Genomic DNA, 25210 nt, shown 5'->3' with positions numbered 1-25210 from the left:
CCCTGGCATGTGTGTGTGTCTAAAACATACCACATATTCATACATAGATCATACATACTACAGAAATATACTACACATCCCCCCTCGGACCACCCAGAGGGTGTTCCGAAACTAAACTACCATAAAACAAAAACAAAAACACAAAACCCCACAAAACATCCCCAAATTTTTTTTTTTTTTTTCTTTTTTTTTTTTTTTCAAATAAAATTAAAAATTAAAAAATAAACAACAACAGACAGAAAAACTACACCAACACACAACACAAGAAGCACAATAACACAGACCAACCCAGGACCAGTATTAGGAACCAAAGATATCATAAACAAAAAATAGAAAACAACCAATAATAAAAAGAATTTTGAAAATAACAATCACAATTAAACTAAACACAGTTTATCATGCACAAATCAATACAGAAACTTCCAACGACCGATGTTTTCTTTGTCCTTGAAGCGTCGGGGTCAGAGGTTACTAGCACTTGTACCCAGTTGGAGAACAGCCTTTACCGCTGTCTCAGATTGATAACACTTCCATAGTCAGGAGCTTTCCATTTTCGTTGCGCTAGGAACAGAACCTCTCTCCTAGCTTTGTATAACCACCACATCACTTCTCAACTGACCTCAATCACACGATATAGAAACAAACAAACAATACACAAATAATGACATTCAGTTATCATAACACATAATTCTCCAACAGTAAGCATAGGACAAAGGGAATGCATTAATGCATAGATCTTCACCTCAGGTGAGGACTAGTCTTCTGAAAAGTTCATTAACGTGGACTGAGTGACTGATTTTCCAAAAACAGTCAATGAGGCCCTGCCTCCTAAGAAAGTCAAAAATCATGTCTGCTATAATAGGTGCGCCTATCTTAGCAAAGTAAGTTTCCCATGCCCCTAAGACCGTTTCCAGCCATGCTATCATCTGCTGTCCATTCCCGTCGTTCCCTTTGATCTGCTGCTTCACTACCCTATTCATAGTCTTTAATCTTTTCCTAACTGGTCGTCGTCCGTCAGTGTCATTGAGGTTAAGGCAGCCGCCTGGTCCCCTCCCACGCTGATCAAGGTCTGGGGAGTCGCCCTCAGCATCATCTGAAGCATGGTGCAGGCACTCGCCAGCATCCCCAGTAGCACAGGTGTCCAGGCTTTGGACACCCCCAGGCTGGACCTCCAGACTGTCAACACTCTCTGCTTCGTTGGTTTCTGGTTCATTGGCATCTGGACAGCTTTCCGCTGTCCCCTCGGTTTCAGGCACTGCCGGTAATGTCACTGGCTGTAACACTGGCATTGCCACTGGCTCTGGCAACACCACAGCATCTCCTCGTAGCTCCTCCTTCTCAGGTTCTCTGGGGACCTCGGCACCTGTTGGCACAACATCCTGCCTACTCTGTACATCCACCCCCCTGTCCACCACCCGTGGCCCTATTGGGGTAGGGATATGCCCAGACACCACTGGTGTACCCACTCTGATGTTGTTTCTCCAACAGACCCCACATTGACCTAAAGCATGGTCAATCTGTTCCATCAAATATGGACTCCAAAACCCATATTTCTTGGTGATCTTGCGTCTCACCTCCCCCCTAGCCACATGTGCTAATCCATGAGCTTCCTGTATTAACATACCTAATAAATCTGAGGGTGCTACAACCAACCCCTCATGATTCCTCCATAGACCTGTGTCATCCTGACTTGCCCCCCTTGCCAGCCAAACGCTCTTGTCTAACGTAGTTACTCTACTCTGTAACATTAATAAATCCTCAAGTGTGACCATGCCCTGTAATTGCTTTTCATGTGTGACCAGAAGACCTTTACCTGCCTTGTCTGCTCCTGTAATGGCTTTGGCTGCATCCTCTGCAGCCCTGTTACCTTGTGTGACATGTGATGAGTCAGACCTGTGTGTGGCACACTTCACTATAGCTAATTCCTTTGGCTTCATCATGGCTTGTAACAGCTTCATGATCTGTGCGTGATGCTGTATAGGCGTACCATCAGTTCTCTTAAAACCCCGCCCCCTCCATACAGCTCCATTAAAATGACAAACATTATGTGCATAGGCAGAGTCGGTGTACACTGTCACTCTCCGTCCGGTTCCCAAGTTGCATGCTTCTGTGAGGGCAATCAATTCAGCCAACTGAGCCGAGCAAGGCTGAGGAACTGCCTCAGCCTGTTCTACAATAAACTTTGAATTTTGTGCTTTAACTAAGGAATACCCAGCGCACAAAGTTTCTCCTACCCCGTAACAAGACCCATCAACCCAATATTCTATATCAGCTCCCTTTAAAGGCAAAGCTTGTAGGTCTGTTCTATGCTTAATCACTTTGGCTGTCGATGGAACCTGAGCACCGCTGTCAGGTGTGCATTTTACTGTACAGTTCAATTGGCATAGAGCATCTCTCCCTAGCAGCCCTGTTGGCGTGTGTTCTGACCCAAGTGTTGACAGAGTTGCTCTCTGTCCCTTGTACTCTAAGTCCACAAGCTCAGTTGTAGGAATCAGCTGTTTAATTCCCTCAAATCCGATTGTCTTCACATATTCTCTAGACATAGGGAGGTGCGTGGCGCCTTCAGGCTTCTGTGTCACCACCAGCTGGCACCTCCCACTCGGATCTTCCGGGCACCCCTATAGGCCAGCTGCTGGGCCTCCGTAAGGGTTCATCACTCCTGGAGCAGGTGTAGTAGGGGGCCAATATCCTCCTCCTTGGCTCCCCCCTGCGCCCCCCTGGGGCCTGTTGCAGCAGGCACAGGCTAGATGTCCATTCTGGTCGCATTGGCATGGCTCTAGCATCTCCTTCCCTGCTGCTGTCCATCCCCCTGGTGGTGGTCCTTGGCCAGGCTGTGTGTACATCTGGTATGGAACCGCTTGCACCCCTGGTGGCCCTTGTGGGTATGGATACCCCCCTTGTGGCCCCTGTGGGTAGGACTGGTAAGTAGCAGGATACCCCCCTTGTGGCCCCTGTGAGTAGGACTGGTAAGTAGCAGTCTGCACTCCAGGTGGCTGTTGCTGTGGGGCTAAAGCCTGCACTCCCTCTATGTTCCTCTCGCTTTCAGTCAATTGCAAATGAGTCAATATTCTGAGGGATTCTTCGTCTCGTGCCTTCTGTATCTGAATGTTCTTTCGATATAATTCAACTTGATGAGCTACGTGGTCTATATAAACAGCTTTGTTCATGTGTCGTAGCCCCACCACTTCTGCTAGCTTATCCTTAACTGGGGTAGGAAGCCCTTCTTGTATTTTTTCCCTGATTATGGATTTTTCTAAGGGGTTATCTTCAGCGTCTTTCCCTGTCACACTTCTCCATTGAGAGTGCATACGGGCAATATAACCCCTGGGATTCTCATCCCCCCCCAGTGGCTTCACAATGATATTGTCTGGGTGAATGTGAGTAGGGTAGATCTCCCTGATTGCTTTCCACAGTTTGCCTCTGTTTGCTGCGAAGAGCTCTGGATCATAAACTGATGTATTGATATATCTATGAAGTCCTGCCTTCATCAATATTTCCTGCATTGTATCCAATCCTGCAATAAAAGCTAAGAGTCTTTTCAGGTCTCCCATCGCGGCCTGCGTTCCTGTCAGTATCACGTCGACCTGTCGCGTCCACGAATGTCCTCCCTCTTGAAGAACTGGGAGTTTCTCGATCACTTCAGACAAATCTGTATGATGCCACGGATGATATTCCATCTTGTTACCCCGAATCAGCACTGGACAGTTCTTTAATGTATTTGATGACATTCGGTGACAATCTCCCTCTTTCTCCGGGCGTCTTCTCCCACCTTTCCTTTCGGCTGTGGCTATCATCTTCCTGACCTGCGAGTTGTAGCCTCCATCTGCATTGTCGTCATCACTTGAGTCTGCACTGCCATCTTCGCTGTCATCTTCCTCGTCACTCCTGTCGTCCCCTTTTCCCCTTGGCTCCTTCTTCTTCTTCTGGGAATGATCCTCCAGTGCCTTAGCATATGGAGGGGGACTGGGGGCAGGACACTGAGCTATTTTCTGTCCCTCTACCTTAAATAGATCTAAAATAGCTAACTCTAACTTGCGTTTCTCTGATCTAATCTTTCCTCTTTGATGTGCTTTGTGCCCATTGATAAGTATTTCCAATGTTGCAATTAATTGTAAATTAATGCTGCCCTCTTTCGGCCACGGCTGTTCAATGTATGCCCAACGGCTATTCCATTTCGTTGACATTTTGCTAATTTCCCTAACAAGAGGATTCATTCTTTCCACTATAGCCATAGGGGATAACGTAGCCAACATTCCACGATGTTCACTAATATCTTTTAACAGCTTCGTGGAATTCGACCCCATTCTACTTCGCTCAATATGCTGACAATATTCTATATTAGATAAGGTGTACGCTTCTTACAACCCACCTTATTTTGTCTTGTTTGCTAAACAAATGCTAGTCCAATATAACTGTATTAACCATCCCCACAAAAACCCTGCAACTCCAGAATAACAGACTTGCCTCTTGTGTATGTCAGTGCAGTATTAACTTAAATCTAATCTCTGTGTAAGTACTTTATACTTAAATGTGTTTCCTAATTGTTTATGAATGTGTCACTTAATTACTCATTCAATACTAATTACAGTTCTGGTCAACACAATTATTAAATCACAAAAGCTGGTCACACCTAAGTATTCACCGATCCACAAAAACCCTTTTACTGCTCAACTATCAAATATGTACTATTCTGCTATTCCTTAATCAAACACTGTGGAAATGACCTAACTAAAATAAAAGATGTAAATTACAAATATTAATCACAACCTGTAAAGAAATCGACTTGTCATTGGGAAGGAATAAAATGATTAATTATTCATTACAATCTGTAAGGAAATCGACTTGTTATTTGAAAGGAATAAAATGATTAATTATTCATTACAATCTGTAAGGAAATCGACTTGTTATTTGAAAGGAATAAATGATTAGTTAGAATTATTCACTATATCATCATATACATTGATTTAAAACTTATGGAATCAATCAATTGTTTTGGGAAACAGAAAATGAATGATCTGAATAATTAATTCAACTGATAAGTAATTAATTAAATTAATTAAAGTAATTTAATATAGAACAATCATTTAACCATCTATTTATTAATGTATCGGACTGTTTCATCGACCTCAGCTGTATCTCCCTGAGGATTTAGTGTTTTAAAATGTATTGTCGTATTTCGACCAGCAGATGGAGCTGTGCTCCGGCTAACGCGCATCGATTGCGCATGCGCCAACTCTTAGCCAAGGCTATGAATGTTTTAACCGTAACTCTAAACTATTTAAAATACCCCGAGATCAATTCACCATATCTCTATCTTTTCTCTATCAATACTAGTCTATGTGTATGGTTTTATCGTTATCTTTAAGAGATGAGTACCGAGATCTATCAAACTCAGGTTCCCTTCTAAAGGAATGTTCCACTGTGTGTCTGCGCTTTTTGCAAAGCAGAAAGAGGGAAGGGCTTTATTGTTCTTGAAAGCCCACGGCCGTATTGGGGCCTGCTTAAAACAATCTCTTTAACACAACTACTTTTCACGACACAGCAATATCTTTCAATCCAGTTAAACCACTATTTATCTCATTCAAATATTCTACGTTCACGCTTCCCTCACAAAGATGGCCTCTGTGCGTGTCCTTCCCCAAGGACAAAGAAAAATGGCGTCTAAGAATGGACTCTCTGACACACTGCAAATGGCGTCTAAGAATGGACTCTCTGACACACTGCAAATGGCGTCTAAATGCAAATGGCGTCTAAACTCCGCCGACAGTACACTGCAACACAATGGCGTCCTTCCAAACAGACAAAAGAGCCCCACATGTTCTCCACTGCTACAATATAAAACAGACTACCGAGTCCACCCACACTCCAACACATAAACACAACCTCACCGAATTTTACACAAACACACACACGATATTCCAATACCGTACAAACAAATCACATACCATCAAACACTATTTTTTACAAAAAACGGGCTTCCAAGTCCGGCTCTCACCACCCACCCATCAAAGATTTATGAAAAGTTTGCTTCTATTCCAACAAGATTACCGTTACACAGATTCTTTTGACTATAACTTATCTGAGATTTACAGCCTATTTTAAACACACCAATCGACTAGAGAGAGATTTCTGCAGAAAATCTACCTTTTTCGTCGAATTGAAGAGTCCGCACAATACTGTAAATTAAGTTATATTAAACTCCGTCGCTTGCTCGCCATTTACTGTCGTGTATTCTTATTGATGATGAATCAAAGAACAGTTAGTTTAAGACAATTTAATCAGTTACAGGCAGATTCATACGTTACATGCGTTCTCCATGGACATCAGGGTGGGAAGAGGGCTCTCTGTGTCCCTCTCTCCCCTTTCCCCTCCAGAGGGGAGGGGCCAGCGTGCATGTGTGTCCCTGCCCACCCCCCAAAGGTCCCTGCTGGTCATCTGTGTCCCTGCATGCCCTGGCATGTGTGTGTGTCTAAAACATACCACATATTCATACATAGATCATACATACTACAGAAATATACTACACTCTGAAAGTTACAGTTTTCTACTGCCCCTCTAACCCACAAACAGCTTACTCAGTTAAAATACAGTAGCCTAAATAAGTACAAAGCATAACAAATACAAAATAGAGCATTGCAGCATTTGGATGGATATGTTTTTCTTTTTCGAATACATCATTTGCAAACATTTGAGACTACAGTATTTGCAATTATTTGGATAACATGGATTTATAGGCTGTCTGAACAAAGTGCAAAATAATAAAATGGTCGCATGATGGGAGCTGAGTTATATATAGTCTATGTTCCATCGCCATTTCTGTACATCAAACTAAACAGCCTGACAAAGAGCGTTTAAACTTACATTCACATTTCTGGCATTTAGCAGACGCATTTATCCAAAGCGACAAATACATTTGTCTAAGTAAGTGAATCATCTGTCCACCAGTCATCATCAGAAACAGTCACCTTACCTTCTTGTGATTTTATGCTTTTATGCTTTTTCTAAAATGTGTTTTTTTTCCCCCTTTCCTAACACCAGGGGAGCCACCCCTCCTAAATTTCGTTGTTTGGTACCTGTACTGTAGCAATGACAAATAAAGTCCATTCCATTCATTCCATTCCATTCCATTCCATTCCATTGGAAGAAGGAAGAATGATGAGACTATAGACTAGCCTCAGCCTCGTACTCACAGAGCTGGCTTTGCCTTTTACCTCTTAAAAAATATATTTGATACCAAATAGATGAAGTGAAATTTAAATTGAAATGGGCAACCCCATACTGACCGAGGTGATGAAAATCTAAACTTGAATAACTGATTGGTACGTCTAGGATGTCAATAATAAAGCAGTCCAATATTTGGAGAAAAAAAAGACAAAAGAAAGACAAAAGTATTTTTCTATCCCCCTTATATTTTCATAACGACAGATGAAAACAACATGTTTTGAAGCCATGCAGGGCCGCTTTTAGGGGGGGCTAGCTGGGGCGGTGGCACAGGGCCTCGCGCTTTGGAGGGCCTCGCGTGAGGCAGGGTAAAAAAAAAAGAAAAAAAAAGCGCCAGGCAAGGGACCATTATTATTATTTTTGCCTTTAATACATTTCTAAATGTTCACACATGTGATACTCATAGTCAATCATATATCTAAAATATAGCATACCTGTAGACTGTGAGGACAGGGAGATTCTTAGCAACAGTCCTGATATGATTTATATCATGGCTCCACCTAGCGTTGCGTCAACGTCACGTTCTACCCGCTCCACCTAGCGTTGCGTCAACGTCACGTTCTACCCGCTCCACCTAGCGTTGCGTCAACGTCACGTTCTACCCACTCCACCTAGCGCGAGGAGGGCGCGGTTATTAGAGACATTCATAGCGGGAATTTTTGAATCAGGACCTATATTCTCTTACGACAATCATCAATTATGGGTAAGTATAGCTAGCTAGCTTAATTTGTCCACATCTGCTAGTGGCTTTAATAAACTTATTGAGGACACAAGTTGGGTTGTATTGACATAGAGCTGAATGTCGTACTTGGAGCTGTCCGTGGTACTGACGCAGGTAGCCTATCACAGGACAAAAAACTCCTCTAGCAAAAGTACCTCAGAGTGACGTCATTGTGTATAGCTAGCTAGCTTAGCAAAAGTACCTCAGGGTAATGTAATTGTGTATAGCTAGCTAGCTTAGCAAAAGTACCTCAGGGTAATGTAATTGTGTATAGCTAGCTAGCTTAGCAAAAGTACCTCAGGGTAATGTAATTGTGTATAGCTAGCTGTAACAGGTCTGCTCTACAGTAACACAATCTCGCGATAGACCGCGAGACCAAGGTTGCCAGGTGGGGCGGGTTACCATGTAATGGGGCTACTTTTGATCACACTGGGCTGGGGGGGGGGGGGGGGGGGGGGGGGGAGCATTTGGGCACCTGCCCAATAGTAATTAGAGTTTTTCTGATAATCTAAGGTTTTGGGCTTTTTTTATTTTTATGGATTTAGTGGTTTTTACACTGTGGTTAGGCAGGAATATGTCAATCCCATCTGGCAACCCTGTTTACAGGCTGCTTTGGCGGGCTTTGCGCTTTGATTGATTGATTGAAAACTTTATTAGAAGATTTGCAGAAGTAGGTACATGAAAGTACATATTACATACAAGGTCAACTAACAGGATAAAAACCCAAGAAAGCCACTGGCTTATTTCAATTGGGGTCCTTGATTCTCAATTCATCGTTACATGTAAGACAGACAAAAAAACTAGTACTATCTACAAGATAATACAGACAAATAACTATTACTATCTACAAGATAAAAATACATCCATCATGGGAAGAACAATACAACAAAACATAAGGTATGTACAGCGGGTAGGACAGGTGGGGACATACACCACAGGTGGGGGCGGGGGACAAAACACAAAGTATGTACAGTGGGTAGTTCGGGTCTTTTAATCTGATTTTTGATTTAGAGGGTCCAGTTACGGATTGCAGCCTCCTGTAAATGTTTTTTGAGAGTGGTTTTGAAGGTGGGCAGTGTTTTGCACTCCTTTAAGATTATAGGAAGGGCGTTCCACATTTTTACTGCATAGCGCCAGCGCGAGCCGATATGACAGTTTCACCGCGGGGATTAAAGACACAAAGGACTTCAGTTCAATTCTATATTCATATAGTTTTATATGTTTATATGTTACTTTGAACGTTTTAAACTGTTATGCTAAACGACGGTGTTAACGATGGAGGCAGTTACAGGTAAGACTGACCATTAAAGTCTGTCAGATAAAACCTTTTTCCCAAACTGTTCTAGCCAAGTGTTGAGAAGCTAACTAGGCTAGCTAGCACAGCCTGGCTGGTTTCTATGGTGATGATGTTACTATAGCTACAGTGAGTTAGCTCTGTTAGCGACGAAAACAGGCTAAAAAAAAGTTATTTCCCCCTATGACACCTTACGTGAAACGTGAATTTTGGGCGTTGACACTTGTTGTGCATAGTGACTGCTTAGTGCAACGTACAAAATGCTGAGGGAACGAGACCGAGGAAGAACATTTGAATTAGTAAGGGAAACATATGAAAATCTGCGAAGTAAATCGTTACCAAAAATTTTCTTCACCAATGTGTTTCTAAAGGTGTGTAATAACATGTACTAAAAGGTTGAAATTCAACTTCTGTGGGAAACCTCATAAAAAACTGCTCAAAGTTGGGGTACCGATAACCGATTTTTGAAAATTAGAAAATGCTTAAATTGGACTTGAGTAACTTTTGAGGGGTCAAACTAGGCATTTTTCATGATTCTGAGTTGATTGCAAGCATTTATTTGTCACCAAGACCAATTCCTGGTAGAGAAACTGCCACGCCCTTTTTTTTAGAGAGACACTCTGCTGGGCAGTAACTTACCTGTTATGGAGGCCTAACAAAAGGGAGATGAAAGTGAAGCTGAATAGCTTCACTCTCACCTCCCATTGTGGAAGAGATGTACCAACATGAGATGTACCAAGGACTACCAGAGGTGTTCAGCTAGACACACAGCCCAGAGACAACACACCTTCCACGGGTGCTGTGACTAGGCCTGTGGCCCTATGCTGGAGGTCACATGAGCTCCAGGGCCTCAGGTCCTGCACTACCAGGCCGAGTAGGAGAGCCCTCACTGGGCCTAGCTGTCTACCAGTCACCCCTCTTCTGGTGCTCTGACCTCCAGGGCCTATGTCATACACTATCAGTCCGATTAGGAGTAACCTCACTGGGCCTAGCTGTCTACCAGTCACCCCTCTTCTGGAGCTCTGACATCCAGGCTCTATGTGATACACTGCCAGTCCGATTAGGAGAGCCCTCACTGGGCCTAGCTGTCTACCAGTCACCTCTCTTCTGGAGCGCTGACCTCCAGGCTCTATGTGATACACTGCCAGTCCGATTAGGAGAGCCCTCACTGGGCCTAGCTGTCTACCAGTCACCCCTCTTCTGGAGCTCTGACCTCCAGGCTATATGTGATACACTGCCAGTCCGATTAGGAGTGACCTCACTGGGCCTAGATGTCTACCAGTCACCCCTCTTCTGGAGCTCTGACATCCAGGCTCTATGTGATACACTGCCAGTCCGATTAGGAGAGCCCTCACTGGGCCTAGCTGTCTACCAGTCACCCCTCTTCTGGAGCTCTGACCTCCAGGACCTATGTGATACACTGCCAGTCCGATTAGGAGAGCCATCACTGGGCCTAGCTGTGTACCAGTCACCCCTCTTCTGGAGCTCTGACCTCCAGAGCCTATGTGATACACTGCCAGTCCGATTAGGAGTGACCTCACTGGGCCTAGCTGTCTACCATTCAACCCTCCTCAGGAGCTCTGACCTCCAGAGCCTATGTGATACACTGCCAGTCCGATTAGGAGTGACCTCACTGGGCCTAGCTGTCTACCATTCAACCCTCCTCTGGAGCTCTGACCTCCAGAGCCTATGTGATACACTGCCAGTCTGATTAGGAGTGACCTCACTGGGCCTAGCTGTCTACCATTCAACCCTCCTCTGGAGCTCTGACCTCCAGAGCCTATGTGATACACTGCCAGTCCGATTAGGAGTGACCTCACTGGGCCTAGCTGTCTACAATTCAACCCTCCTCTGGAGCTCTGAGGGCCTATGACCTACCCTATAGTGCCCGGTCTAAGTGCCTCATCATCGGACTCCTTTCCTCCATAACACCCCCTGGTTCCTCCACACCCTACCACGTGCACCAGGCGGTCCCGGGCCCCCACACTTAAGCACCCCCCCACTGATAAGGACAGCCATCCGCGACTTCCAGAAGAATGCATCCCTGGTATCCTAAAAACTTTTTTAGTTACTAGTAGTACTGGCAGGACCAGTACTACAACACATGTCCTACAACACTAGGCCCAGTCTCAGAGCCTCTTACTCAGCCACTCTACCTACCAGCCTCCCTGCCCTGGAGCTCTAGTGTCCACAGACACCAGCCTCCCTGCCCTGCCACCAGCCACCAGCCTCCCTGCCCTGGACCTCTAGTGTCCACAGACTAAGTCCCATTAAGTACCAGGCCTAGTAATACTTCCAGTACTTACATTTCATGAAAAATGCCTAGTTTGACCCCTCAAAAGTTACTCAAGTCCAATTTAAGCATTTTCGAATTTTCGAAAATCGGTTATCGGTACCCCAACTTTGAGCAGTTTTTTTATGAGGTTTCCCACAGGAGTTGAATTTCAACCTTTTAGGACATGTTATTACACACCTTTAGAAACACATTGGTGAAGAAATTTCTTGGTAACGATTTACTTCGCAGATTGGTCAAATATCTGGTAAAATGCCCTTACTAAATCGGGTGCTGAAAAAATAAATAAAAATAAAAGAAAGGAAGGCTTCAGGGCCTCGCTTAGAGGTTCGTTCGAACAATTTCTAAAAACAAGTGAGGCTCCCGTTAGCACCGAAGAAGCTAACGTTACTGCTAGCACTAGCCATGCTAGTAGTAGCGCGGCACAGCCCCCCCTGAGAGGCACAGCCCCCCCTGAGAGGCAAAGATGATGTCTCAGAGGTGGAGGAGGACAACAGCTACAGGCTGCCCAGCCCAGGTGATGATGGTCAGGAGGGCTGCCCAGCCCCAGGTGATTGATTGATTGATTGAAAACTTTATTAGAAGATTTGCAGAAGTAGGTACATGAAAGTACATATTACATACAAGGTCAACTAAAAGGATAAAAACCCAAGAAAGCCACTGGCTTATTTCAATTGGGGTCCTTGATGATGGTCAGGAGGGCTGCCCAGCCCCAGGTGATGATGGTCAGGAGGGCTGCCCAGCCCCAGGTGATGATGGTCAGGAGTGGCGAAGTAGAGGATACGGAGGCGGAAGATGGAGCTACTCAGAGCAGCAGCAGCAGCAGGGCTGAGAGTGATGGAACGCAAGACGAGCCTACGGTGTCAGATATGTCATGTATGATGATCCTGGTAATTGGCCAGTAGGCCTACATATGGACTCTACAGTTACAGATGTGATCATTAGAAGAGGTCCCGCAAAGATGAAACCTGGATTTAGTTATCCTAAAAATAATGAGAACAGAAACTTTAGTGAAACTTTATTTCTCCGAAAACTACCAAATGGGGAAAAAACTCTCAAAAACGGGACATGTCTTTTTGCTTTTGCTGTAAGCTTTTCAACATAAAGGATAGGCCTACATGGTGGTGAGTAACATCTCTATTCATGTCAATAATGGCTTGTGCGTTTAATGTTGGGTATGATGACTGCGTTATCCTAAATCCTAATCCTTTACGAGTATAAAAGGTTTGAAATGAAACAAACATGGTTGTAAACTATCTAAATAAGTAGATATTCTATTGTCTATCAGCACAGCATGTGAGCGCATTTCTTGCAATATATCGGTGCGTGCGTGTCGCGCGGTTATAATAGTAGCCTACGTCATTATAAAAGGCCTCGCATATCTCCCAAACGGCCCTGAAGCCATGCACACATGATGTGGCATTGTCCGTTTGCATTGTGAAGATAAGCTAAGATAACATATCCCTCTTATCTGGATCCAAGCCTACATGTTAAATAAAACACCCTCTCATCCTTATCTTTACATGTTGTTAAACAACTTAACAATTTATTCACATTCACGTTTTTATTTAAGTAGATACTGACAGTTTTCAAGGTGAGCTTATTCCAGATAAGGGTGAATAGAAGTGTCCTGTGTTTTTATTCATAAAACCCCCCAGCGCATATTGTGCATTATTCTGTCAATCGACCATCCGCAGCCCAGCACGCGTTGCTGACTTGCCGATTGATTCATTGAAGAGGCAGATTTCATTCACAGCCGGGACAGTTCGCTTCATCAATGGCCACGGATCATGTGACGAGCCCTCGGGCTCAGGGGGCCACACATCCCACACCTCGGAGTGATGGGCCCGGTGTCTGTTATTAATGGAGCAGAAGAGTTATGCCACCCGGAGGAAATATGGACAACTGCTCGAAATTGAGCGTCTGGGGAGCCATAAAGCAAAAGGCGAAACCCAATCATCCCACATGTCCAGATGCTGCAGCAGCAACCCGTTTTTCCCTTATTTCTTAGCACTGCAATAGAGTAAGCTGCCGTATGTAGGCTTCATTTCTATACTACAGCCGGTGCCTTTCTTCTAAACATCCTCTTGTCTTCTAAAATTGTACTTTTAAAATCTTAAATCACTATTGTCTGTCTGGTTATAGGATATAATGCATCCATTAATAAATAATTAATTCTCCTTGGTGCAAAGACATAATATGTGGAGGGCTTCATCATCATCGTGATCCTCGTGTCAGCCCTGACGTGTGTGTGTCAGGAGGGAACTGTCCACGGGACCCATTCGTTCTTTAATTACCTCCTATCCCCTTTAAATGATCTCTTTTCGCACAAGATCGCAATGCGCACTCGCCTCTGATAGGCTAGGTCGGACAACTACCCCTACGTCACCACGTCACCACGTGCTGGTTAAATCCCAAAAGGAGAAGAGGAAGTCACCGCGCCCTCTAGCGGCGGGAGCAGAGTTGCTGGACTACTGGACTGTTTCTGTGCTGATTATGGCAGATAATAAAGGCACATTTACGTGATTATATTTAGACATGGGTATGTCGACACGTGCGCCTCTGGTCTGTTAGAAGGACAACTTTGTATCTGTGGGTCAGACGTCTGAATTACCTCAGTAATTTAACCGTTAGCAGAACCCCGTCCAGACCCACACATCTTGTAGCCTGCAAGCTAACACGCCTATGTATGGACTCAGATCGGAGACAGTTGAGTTGAGTTTTTTTGGCACAGAGAGTGTTGTTGTTGTTGTTGTTGTTGTTGTTGTTGTTGTTGTTGTTGTGAAGCTTGAACATGAACAACCCTAGCAGCACACCAGAGTTGAATCAAGGACCCCAATTGAAATAAGCCAGTGGCTTTCTTGGGTTTTTATCCTGTTAGTTGACCTTGTATGTAATATGTACTTTCATGTACCTACTTCTGCAAATCTTCTAATAAAGTTTTCAATCAATCAATCAATGTGATGAATGGGTGTGTGTGTGTGTGTGTGTGTGTGTGTGTGTGTGTGTGTGTGTGTGTGTGTGTGTGTGTGTGTGTGTGTGTGTGTGTCAGGTCTGGACACTCTCAGACGCGCTCTGTAGACTTAAAGCTTCGTGTCTGATTCTCTGTTGCTTTCACTTTGCTTTCATGAACGGAAGAAGCCTTAGAAACCATGAGGGATAGAAAGAGACTGATCCAACGGGACGTGGACGCCCCTGTCACCGGTCAGGAAGAGCATGGTAATCTGACCCTGTACCTAACCGACCCAGTAATCTGATGTCCCTGTGTACCTACCCAGTAATCTGATGTCCCTGTGTACCTACCCAGTAATCTGATGTCCCTGTGTACCTACCCAGTAATCTGATGTCTGTGTACCTACCCAGTAGTCTGATGTCCCTGTGTACCTACCCAGTAATCTGATGTCCCTGTGTACCTACCCAGTAATCTGATGTCTGTGTACCTACCCAGTAATCTGATGTCCCTGTGTACCTACCCAGTAATCTGATGTCTGTGTACCTACCCAGTAATCTGATGTCCCTGTGTACCTACCCAGTAATCTATGGGCTGTCTAATCTAATCTGTACCTACCCAGTAATCTCTGGGCTGTCTGCAGGTTTTGTAATTGACCTACTCACACTCACTCTAGGAGATGAATCCATCGATGGGTTTAAAGAGTATGGAACAGGAACAGGGACGCTGAATTTCGTTCATTCCATTGGTTAGGTAATACTGCGTACACAGGTTGGGTCTGACACAACACCTCTGACCTTCTGCTTGCAGAGACCGTGGTCCCCGACACCCCAGACGCCAAGCGTCCCCCCGGGCCCAGCCCAGGCGGGGAGAGCGTGGTCCTGGACATCGACTCAGACTCTGACGTCGAGATATCTGGGTCCTTCATGATAAAGTGAGCCCTCTCTCTATTTACCTCCATTGTAACATGTAACTAAAGCCGGGTACACACACATAAAGATAATCTGGCCGATTTGGGCCCAATTTCCCCCCCTTCCGACCAAGGACAGCAAACGCCCGATTATCGGACGGCTCTAAAGATTATCCTACAAGATTATCCTGTGGTGTGAGGTGAGGTCTGCTCGGAAAATGGTCGGGGCCGACGATCGTAAATATTAAACGTGTTCAATATTTACGATCAAAAGTCCTCTCGTGTGTGGGCGAAATTGACAACTCACGAGTCCGATTGTGACGTGGAATGGAATGTAGCCAATCAAGAAGCGAGCTGACTGACGCGTTCTTTTTAATTCTTCAGCACTTTATTTGCCCTGTCGCACATGGCTGCCTCATACAGGTCAGAGGTCAGTCAGGGTACTACTACCCTGATCACGCCAGATTTCTGGCTTGGGGGACGAGACTCTAGACTGTCGTAGGACAGCTCTTTATGTATGTGGTAATATACAATACGACCAAAACTGTTAAATCCATGATTTTTTATCTTCATGTGTGGGGTCTCTCTCAGATAAAAATATCTGTTAAGATTTAGAAAATCTTTATGTGTGTACCAGGCTTTATGAACTAAATATGAATCTGTCCTCACCACCACTATAGGCTGTACAATAGTTCAATAAGTCATCAACTGTCACTTCTATAGTTCACCAACTTCACGTTCAAACCAAGTTCACATCTATTCGGTTGTTAAGTCGTGACGTGTTTCCGGGTCTAAAGTTGGCTGAGGTGCTGTCTTCGAAATGCCTCAGTAATAATAATAATTCATTATATTTGTATAGCGCTTTTCCGAGGCTCAAAGACGCCTTGAGAAATATGGGGAAAACGGGAAAGTGCTGCGTCCCTTGTTGTATGAATAGATCCCAGTCAAAAAAACGATTGAACTGTCATTCTACCGCTGTAGTACACTGGTACTCTGGTGCAGGGAATTGCTAAACGTCACGTTTGACGTCAGACTTAACAACCGAATAGTTCACCAACTGTCACATCATCCACAGTTCCCATGGCGATGTCTGTCCTCTGATCGGAGCCACACACAGTGAACACAGTGATGATCAGAGTCGATTAGTACTCAGTTAAAATGATGACACGATTTAATCCATGGAAGATGTGTCACACCTGTTTAATGTGTGTGTGTGTGTGTGTGTGTGTGTGTGTGGGGGGGGGGTCTCACCTGTTTAATGTGTGTGTGTGTGTGTGTGTGGGGGGGGGGGTCACACCTGTTTAATGAGCGTGTGTGTGTGTGTGTGTGTATGTGTGTGTGTGTGTGTGTGTGTGTGTGTGGGGGGGGGGGGGTGACACACCTGTTTAACGTGTGCTGCTCTCCTGCAGAAAAGAAGAGAGGAGAGAGAGAAAGCGTCCAGGGGGAGATGATCGTGCTGGGGATCGTGCTGGGGATCGTGCTGGGGAAGTGATCGTGCTGTCAGACGAGGACGTGGGGGGGCCAGGAGTGTCAGCTGGTCTTCGGGGCCCTGGGGGGCCTCTGTTGAAGGTAGGGTTCTTACATTTTGAACCATTTAGCGGACGCTTTTATCCAAAGCGATTTACAATGAGAGATTACAGAGACAGAGACAGTCTAACTGGCCCACTCCAGGGCTCACTAGTGGTCATGTTCCCAGGTGGGATTTGTACTCCTGACCTTCTGGTCATCTGTCCAGCTCACTGTCCGCTAGGCCAGTACTCAGATCGTGAGCTTAGAACTATAAGGTTCTATCTCCGTTTAGAATGATAAGGTTCTATCTCCGTTTAGAATGAGAAGGTTCTATCTCCGTTTAGGGCAGTTCAGAGATATTGAGCGTCAAAGTTTTTACATTCCATTATGTTTTGTGAGATGGAACCTTTGTATTTTATTAATTACTAACTCAAAAAATGTCAACATTTAAAAAATAACACCACACAGGCATTAATAAACACCTAATGGATCAGATTATGTAAAAAACTCAATTTTGACAAAAATTGAGATAGAACCTTATAATTCTAACGTCACGAAATGCCAAAAATATAATTTTATGTAAACTAAGGAAAAAGCTCTCTGGTACTAACAGTGTGTAATCTCTAACAGTGAATATCTCTAACAGTGAAACCCCTCTAACAGTGAATATCTCTAACAGTGAATATCTCTAACAGTGAATATCTCTAACAGTGAACATCTCTAACAGTGAATATCTCTAACAGTGAACATCTCTAACAGTGAACATCTCTAACAGTGAATATCTCTAACAGTGAATATCTCTAACAGTGAACATCTCTAACAGTGAATATCTCTAACAGTGAATATCTCTAACAGTGAACATCCCTAACAGTGAACATCCCTAACAGTGAACATCCCTAACAGTGAGTATCTCGCTCCATGTGATGTCTTACAGGAGACCAGAGCCGCCAGCCAGCCGCCCACAAGCCTCCCTGGTGGAGCCGGTAAGGATCCGTTAACCACCTCCTCTGCACCGCTTTGCATGATGGGATTTTCCATGGGTTAACCTGTATGTGTGTTCATGGGTTAACCTGTATGTGTGTTCATGGGTTAACCTGTATGTGTGTTCATGGGTTAACCTGGATGTGTGTTTATGGGTTAACCTGGATGTGTGTTCATGGCTGCATTTACACCGCAGGTCGTTCCGATTTAGTGCCTTTAAACAATCTTTTTGAACGCCTGCTTACACCAGGGTTTCCGTTAGAAAAATTTGCCGCCGGACATCGTGTCCGGGAAGATTTCGATTTACCGGACAAACGTGAATTATTCCGGTCATCATATTAAAATATAATAAAAAAATTTTTTTTCAAAATCATATTTTTTTTTCTCCAAATCTAATATAGCTGTTTGTCGCGGTGATTACTGTTGTGTAGCGACCTATATATGCCATTTAATGTCTATTTCTCATCCGATACGATTAGATGCGAGCTATATAATAATATAACATGATTCGCATGCGCGCTATGCCATTATGTCCAGCGCTGAACGGGCGCCTCACTGGGAACTGAACAGACAGCATCGATCAATGAACGGACTCCACATTACGTTAACTGAAGTTTGTTAAATTGTTTGGGATTAATGTGAGTTTTCAATTTTCTCTTTCCAGTTTTACCCTTTTTTAAAAATGTTATCAATAAAACAACGTCATTTCTATAACCAGGGGGGTGTTCCATCGACGTCGCTGGAGGAAAGTCTGGGCTTGTTTTGACAAGTCTCGCGAGATCTATCAAGATATGCCTGGATCTTTTTAAGAGTCTCGCGGGACTTGGCGAAGTGGGCCTAGGTTTTCCTTTGGCGACGTTGATGGAACACCCCCCAGGTCTCGCTGGTTGGGAAGGCATTTTCGTTTAGCTGCCTGTCAAATCATACTTAGGGGATAGCCCTGTAAGCTCATACGGGTCTGTATGTCGTCCTGAAGACCGGCTGTTAGATCATATAGCTGAAGTTTGTCTCCATCTTACAACACTACTTTACATTGTTAGCAGGCTCATAAAACAAACCGTGTTAGTTGACTAGCGATGTGTCATTGATTTTCGACAACGCGGAAATGTATTCACATTTTTCGAAAGAAAAGTCAAAGCATTAGAACGTAGAACGGAACATCGCACGCGCGCGGAAAGCCACCGGCCCCGATTTGGCCAGAACTTTTTTTTCCGTCAGGAGATTTTCTTTTTGTTGCTTGAATCCCTGGGCTCCCCCGCACACCGTGATTTAATTCGCACACTGTCTTAGTGTAAATGTTGTCCGTTTCGTTTGTTATCCTTGTTATTGTGCGATAAAGATAAGGCTTTCCGCTTCGGGCCACCATTTTCAGCTGGGCACCGGACACACACACTCGTGCACGCGCGGCACTGCCCGAGAGAGAAGGACCCGCCCCCTTTGGTTAGCCTATAGGCTGGCTGGAGGGGGCGGGTCCTTCTCTCTCGGGCAGTGTGTGTGCGTGGGTGTGTGTGTGTTTGGTGCTCAGCTGAGAATGGTGGTGATTATTTTCACCGGACATTTTGTCCGACGAGTTTTCAGTTTGTCGGACTTCAACAAATGTTACCGGACAAAGACCGGTAATTACCGGTTAACGGAAACCCTGGCTTACACCTACTTTTTCAAATGACTCACATCTGATACCTGTGCTACACTGGTAACATGTAACGACCAGCATGCGACCTGCATGCGTACATCGAAAGCGTAAACAGACAGCCGGGACTTGCAATGGACGCAAAAGAGACAGAAATGATAATCCCTTTTATATATATATTATAATATAAAGCCATTGCTTTCCGTAGTATGTTTAGAGGTCTGCAAAATATTGCGCACATTTTAAGGCGGAGAAGAAAGAGGACTTCACTGTTGAAGTGAGTGAAACACGTCAATCGTCATCAAAATGCGAAGACCGTTGTATTTTCAATGACGTGCAAATCAGAATTGAGCGTTATATGCGACCTGCCTCTTAGACCGCAGTCTAGATGACACATATCTGATTCAGATCTGATTGAGGCCTGAATGGGATCTGAGAATATCAGATTCAATGTGCTTTTCTACTGCTGCTTACACCTAACATGTTACATGTCCCATCTGTGCCACATACACACTCACGCAAAAACGTGAGCAAAACATCTGAATTGTGTCACTTGCGGTGTAAATGTGTGCTGGTGTGTGTTGTTGTAAAGTGTGTTGGTGTGTGTTGTTGTAAAGTGTGTTGGTGTGTGTTGTTGTAAATGTGTGTTGGTGTGTGTTGTTGTAATTGTGTGTTGGTGTGTGTTGTAAGTGTGTGTTGGTGTGTGTTGTTGTAAATGTGTGTTGGTGTGTGTTGTTGTAAGTGTGTGTTGGTGTGTGTTGTTGTAAGTGTGTGTTGGTGTGTGTTGTTGTAAATGTGTGTTGGTGTGTGTTGTTGTAAATGTGTGTTGGTGTGTGTTGTTGTAAAGTGTGTTGGTGTGTGTTGTTGTAAGTGTGTGTTGGTGTGTGTTGTTGTAAAGTGTGTTGGTGTGTGTTGTTGTAAATGTGTGTTGGTGTGTGTTGTTGTAAATGTGTGTTGGTGTGTGTTGTTGTAAATGTGTGTTGGTGTGTGTTGTTGTAAAGTGTGTTGGTGTGTGTTGTTGTAAAGTGTGTGTGCGTGTGCAGGGCTCCCTTGTGGGGCGCTCCCTGCCGGAACTTAAGGTTCAGCAGCTCTTAGACATTGATATGTGTGGCCGGGAGATTAAACCTGTACTCTGCTTAAGCCTGTAAGAGGAGCCTGGAGGAGGAGGAGGAGGAGGAGGAGGACGACAGCACCCAGGAGAGGAGGGCCAGCAAGAAGCCTGCCCTCCACCAAGACTCTGTGGTGAGTTCTCCTGTCTTTCTCTCTTCTCTTCACTCCTCTCTCCTCTCTTCTCTCTCCTCTCCTCTCTCCTCTCTCCTCTCTCCTCTCTTCTCTCCTCTCTCCTCTCTCCTCTCTCTTCTCTTCTCTCCTCTCTCCTCTCTCTCCTCTTCTCTCTCCTCTCTTCTCTCTCTTCTCTCTTCTCTCTTCTCTCTTCTCTTCTCTCCTCTCTCTTCTCTTCTCTCCTCTCTCCTCTCCTCTCTCCTCTCTCCTCTCCTCTCTTCTCTCTCCTCTCCTCTCTCCTCTCTCTCCTCTTCTCTCTCCTCTTCTCTCTCTTCTCTCTTCTCTCTTCTCTCTCCTCTCTTCTCTCTTCTCTCTTCTCTTCTCTCCTCTCTCTTCTCTTCTCTCCTCTCTCCTCTCTCCTCTCCTCTCTCCTCTCTCCTCTCTCCTCTCCTCTCTTCTCTCTCCTCTCCTCTCTCCTCTCTCTCCTCTTCTCCTCTCTCCTCTCTCCTCTCTCCTCTCTCCTCTCTCCTCTCCTCTCTCTCCTCTCCTCTCTCCTCTCTCTCCTCTTCTCTCTCCTCTCTTCTCTCTTCTCTTCTCTCTTCTCTTCTCTTCTCTCCTCTCTCTTCTCTTCTCTCCTCTCTCCTCTCTCCTCTCTCCTCTCCTCTCCTCTCTCCTCTCCTCTCTCCTCTCCTCTCTCCTCTCTCCTCGCTTCTCTCTCCTCTCCTCTCTCCTCTCTCTCCTCTTCTCTCTCCTCTCTTCTCTCTCTTCTCTCTTCTCTCTCTTCTCTCTTCTCTTCTCTCTTCTCTCTCCTCTCTTTTCTCTCTTCACTCTCTTCTCTCCTCTCTTCTCTCCTCTCTCCTCTCTTCTCTCTGTCTCTCTCTCTCCTCTCTTCTCTTCTCTCTCCTCTCTCCTCTCTCCTCTCTCCTCTCCTCTCTTCTCTTCTCTCCTCTCCTCTCTTCTCTCCTCTCTTCTCTCCTCTCTCCTCTTCTCTCTTCTCTTCTCTCTCTTCTCTTCTCTCCTCTCTTCTCTTCTCTCTCCTCACTTCTCTTCTCTCTTCTCTTCTCTCTCCTCTCCTCTCCTCTCTTCTCTTCTCTCCTCTCTTCTCTCTCCTCTCTTCTCTCCTCTCTCTTCTCTCCTCTCTCTTCTCTCTCCTCTCCTCTCTCTTCTCTCTTCTCTCTCCTCTCTTCTCCTCTCTCCTCTCTTCTCTTCTCTCCTCCGTCCCTGTGCTCCTCTCTTGTGACACCGTGATCCCTTATTCGGTTTACACGAGACGCGTGATGTCATTGTGTGTGTGTCGAGCCGGTGATTTACCGCAGCAATTTGGCTTAAGTGCCTGGGCCCAAGGGCACGCCGGCAGCGCTGGCCCCCACCTGGCGGGTTCAACCTTCGGGTCGCCGGTTTATTTCCCCCGGCCCGGGATGATGTACTGAACGTACTGCCACCCCCGCCCGTTAATGTCTTTAGTCCTCGTCTCGTAGAGAGAACGGTGGCGGTGGGCTTTCACAGGCAGAGGGGGGGGGGGGGGGGGGGGGGGGGTCACACTCTGATTAACCTGTCAGCCCACGGGAGGCAGGCACGAGTGTCTGTCCTCTGTCTCTATCAGAGGGATGAGTCTGTTCTCTATCAGAGGGATGAGTCTGTTCTCTATCAGAGAGATGAGTCTGTTCTCTATCAGAGGGATGAGTCTGTTCTCTATCAGAGAGATGAGTCTGTTCTCTATCAGAGAGATGAGTCTGTTCTCTATCAGAGGGATGAGTCTGTTCTCTATCAGAGGGATGAGTCTGTTCTCTATCAGAGAGATGAGTCTGTTCTCTGTCTCTATCAGAGGGATGAGTCTGTTCTCTATCAGAGGGATGAGTCTGTTCTCTGTCTCTATCAGAGGGATGAGTCTGTTCTCTATCAGAGGGATGAGTCTGTTCTCTATCAGAGGGATGAGTCTGTTCTCTATCAGAGGGATGAGTCTGTTCTCTATCAGAGGGATGAGTCTGTTCTCTATCAGAGGGATGAGTCTGTTCTCTATCAGAGGGATGAGTCTGTTCTCTATCAGAGAGATGAGTCTGTTCTCTATCAGAGGGATGAGTCTGTTCTCTATCAGAGAGATGAGTCTGTTCTCTATCAGAGAGATGAGTCTGTTCTCTATCAGAGGGATGAGTCTGTTCTCTATCAGAGGGATGAGTCTGTTCTCTATCAGAGAGATGAGTCTGTTCTCTGTCTCTATCAGAGGGATGAGTCTGTTCTCTATCAGAGGGATGAGTCTGTTCTCTGTCTCTATCAGAGGGATGAGTCTGTTCTCTATCAGAGGGATGAGTCTGTTCTCTATCAGAGGGATGAGTCTGTTCTCTATCAGAGGGATGAGTCTGTTCTCTATCAGAGGGATGAGTCTGTTCTCTATCAGAGGGATGAGTCTGTTCTCTATCAGAGGGATGAGTCTGTTCTCTATCAGAGGGATGAGTCTGTTCTCTATCAGAGGGATGAGTCTGTTCTCTATCAGAGGGATGAGTGTGTTCTCTCCCCCCCCCCCCAGACAGATGACTCGGAGGACGAGGGTCCGGAGCCCAGCTGGAGGAGTCAGGAGGACATGGTGAAGAGGCTGCTGAAGAGGTTCCCTGGCCTGATCAAAGAGGTAGGACGCCTCTGCTGCTTGGCCCCTCCCACTGTGGCTAGGATGTCATCCACCACCCCCCCCTCACCCCCCCACACACACCCCACCACCTCACCCCCCCACACACACTATGTTTGACTTCTTCAGGGAGTTTGTTCCAGGAGCATGCAGCAGCGTGACTGAAAGCTGCTGCACCGTGTTTTGTTTTCACTCTTGGAATGATTAGCTGATTAGTCTCAGCTGACCTTAGGGACCTTGCGGGAATATAGGGTGGGAGGAGATCTGATATGTATTTTGGTCCAAGACCATTTTGCGATTTCAAGTTTTGCACTGACTTCAGTCAGCTGCCCCGAATACATAATTGTTTTGTCCTTGTTTAGCTGGAGGAAGTTTTGTGTCATTCAGGCGTTTATTTGCTCAATGCAATTACAGAGATTGTCGATGGGACTATAGTCGTTCGGTGAGAGGGCTGTGTAGATTTGAGTGTCATCCGCATAGTTGTGGGAGGCAATTCTGTTCTTTTTTTATGATGTGTCCCAATGGAAGCATGTAGAGATTGAATAGAAGGAGGCCAAGGATTGACCCTTGGGGAACCCCACATGTCATTTTATTTATACACAAAGTTTCCAATGGAGACATGTAGCTTCTGTCCCGTAGGTTGGATCTAAACCAGTTTAAGGCAGTGACCGGAAGTCCTACCCAGGTTTTTATTAGAATCTCTATCTATTAGAATGTCTTGGTCGACAGTGTTAAAGGCAGCGCTAAGGTCTAATAGTACCAAAACCGTTTCAGTGCTATGTAGAATGAAAATCATCATTTTGGGTCAAATAATTGCTACGTTGATCGTGGGCAATTATTTCAGTTATTTTTCCTGTAGAGGAAAGGTTTGATATGGGTCTGTTTATATGATATGTAGTTGTTTAGTACAAATGAGTCTGGGCCGTTCTGTTTTAGTAAAGGCTTGGTAACTGCAGTTTTCAGGATTTCAGGGATAATTTGTATTAGTTTGCTTGACACGCAGCTAAACATTTTTTTTAATAAGCTTGTTGGCAGGATACCAAGGGCACAGGTGGAGGGTTTAAGACGTGACAGAAGGCTGTGGGGGGCAGGGGGGGCGGGGGGGGGGGCGCTGACATACTGTAGTATAACTGTACAAATACAAGGTAAAATTCTATCTGTTGTTGTTGTTGTTGTTGTTGTGGTGGTGTTCAGCTAGCGTGTGCGTGTTCCTGCTACAGGAGCTGAGGGAGGTGCTGCTCCAGCATGATTGGAACTTTGAGGACACCTCAGAAGCTCTGCGCATGTTCTCAGGACAGGGTGAGTCTTGTTTCAAGGTGGCGTGTGTGTGTGTGTGTGTGTGTGTGTGTGTGTGTGTGTGTGTGTGTGTGTGTGTGTGTGTGCGCGCGCGTTTGTGTTTTCTCAGAAGAGCATAGAGTGAATGTGTGCGTGTGTGTGCGTATGTGTGTGTGTGTGTGTGTGTGTGTGTGTGCGTGTGTGTGCGTGTGTGTGTGTGTGTGTGAGTGTGAGTGTGTGTGTTTCTTCAGAAGAGTGTAGAGTGAATGTCGTGCGTGCGCCTCCTCAGAGCAGCGTAGCGGCATGTCCTGCAGACTGACTCTCTGGCTGTTTGTTTCTTCAGAGAAGGAGTCAAGTGAAGGAGACACCACCCCCCGCTCCCCCCCCTCCCAGCCTTCAGCACGACAGGCCTCCACCCCACCAGACACCCCACCACCACCGCTGCCCCGCCAGCCGGCGAGAGGCAGGACGACCACAGGCCCGGGGGCCGGGAGGGCCAGGGGGAGGGGGAGGGGGAGAGGGAGGGGGAGAGGGAGAGGGAGAGGGAGGCCCAGGGAGGCAGGCTCCAGCTCTGGGGAGGACAGT

At 45.6% G+C, this 25210-nt stretch overlaps 1 protein-coding gene across 1 annotated transcript in view; it reads left to right on the top strand.

Moving 5' to 3' along the window:
- Positions 1 to 14131: 14131 nt before the first annotated feature.
- smarcad1b (SNF2 related chromatin remodeling ATPase with DExD box 1b) overlaps positions 14132 to 25210 on the top strand; it is a 34742-nt gene continuing 23663 nt past the window's right edge. Inside the window, exons 1-9 of the mRNA XM_080529733.1 lie at positions 14132 to 14243; positions 14668 to 14748; positions 15290 to 15413; positions 16799 to 16958; positions 17833 to 17881; positions 20651 to 20751; positions 23255 to 23353; positions 24571 to 24649; positions 24969 to 25120. Of these exons, the coding sequence (XP_080385859.1) occupies positions 14219 to 14243; positions 14668 to 14748; positions 15290 to 15413; positions 16799 to 16958; positions 17833 to 17881; positions 20651 to 20751; positions 23255 to 23353; positions 24571 to 24649; positions 24969 to 25120 (870 nt within the window). The 5' untranslated portion in view covers positions 14132 to 14218. The remainder of the gene's footprint in view (positions 14244 to 14667; positions 14749 to 15289; positions 15414 to 16798; positions 16959 to 17832; positions 17882 to 20650; positions 20752 to 23254; positions 23354 to 24570; positions 24650 to 24968; positions 25121 to 25210) is intronic.

Source organism: Nansenia antarctica (assembly GCF_963989245.1).
Source record: "Nansenia antarctica genome assembly, chromosome: 4".
NCBI lineage: Eukaryota > Metazoa > Chordata > Actinopteri > Argentiniformes > Microstomatidae > Nansenia > Nansenia antarctica.
The sequence above is the reverse complement of the archived record's forward strand: the minus strand, read 5'-3'. Positions and strand labels throughout refer to the sequence as shown.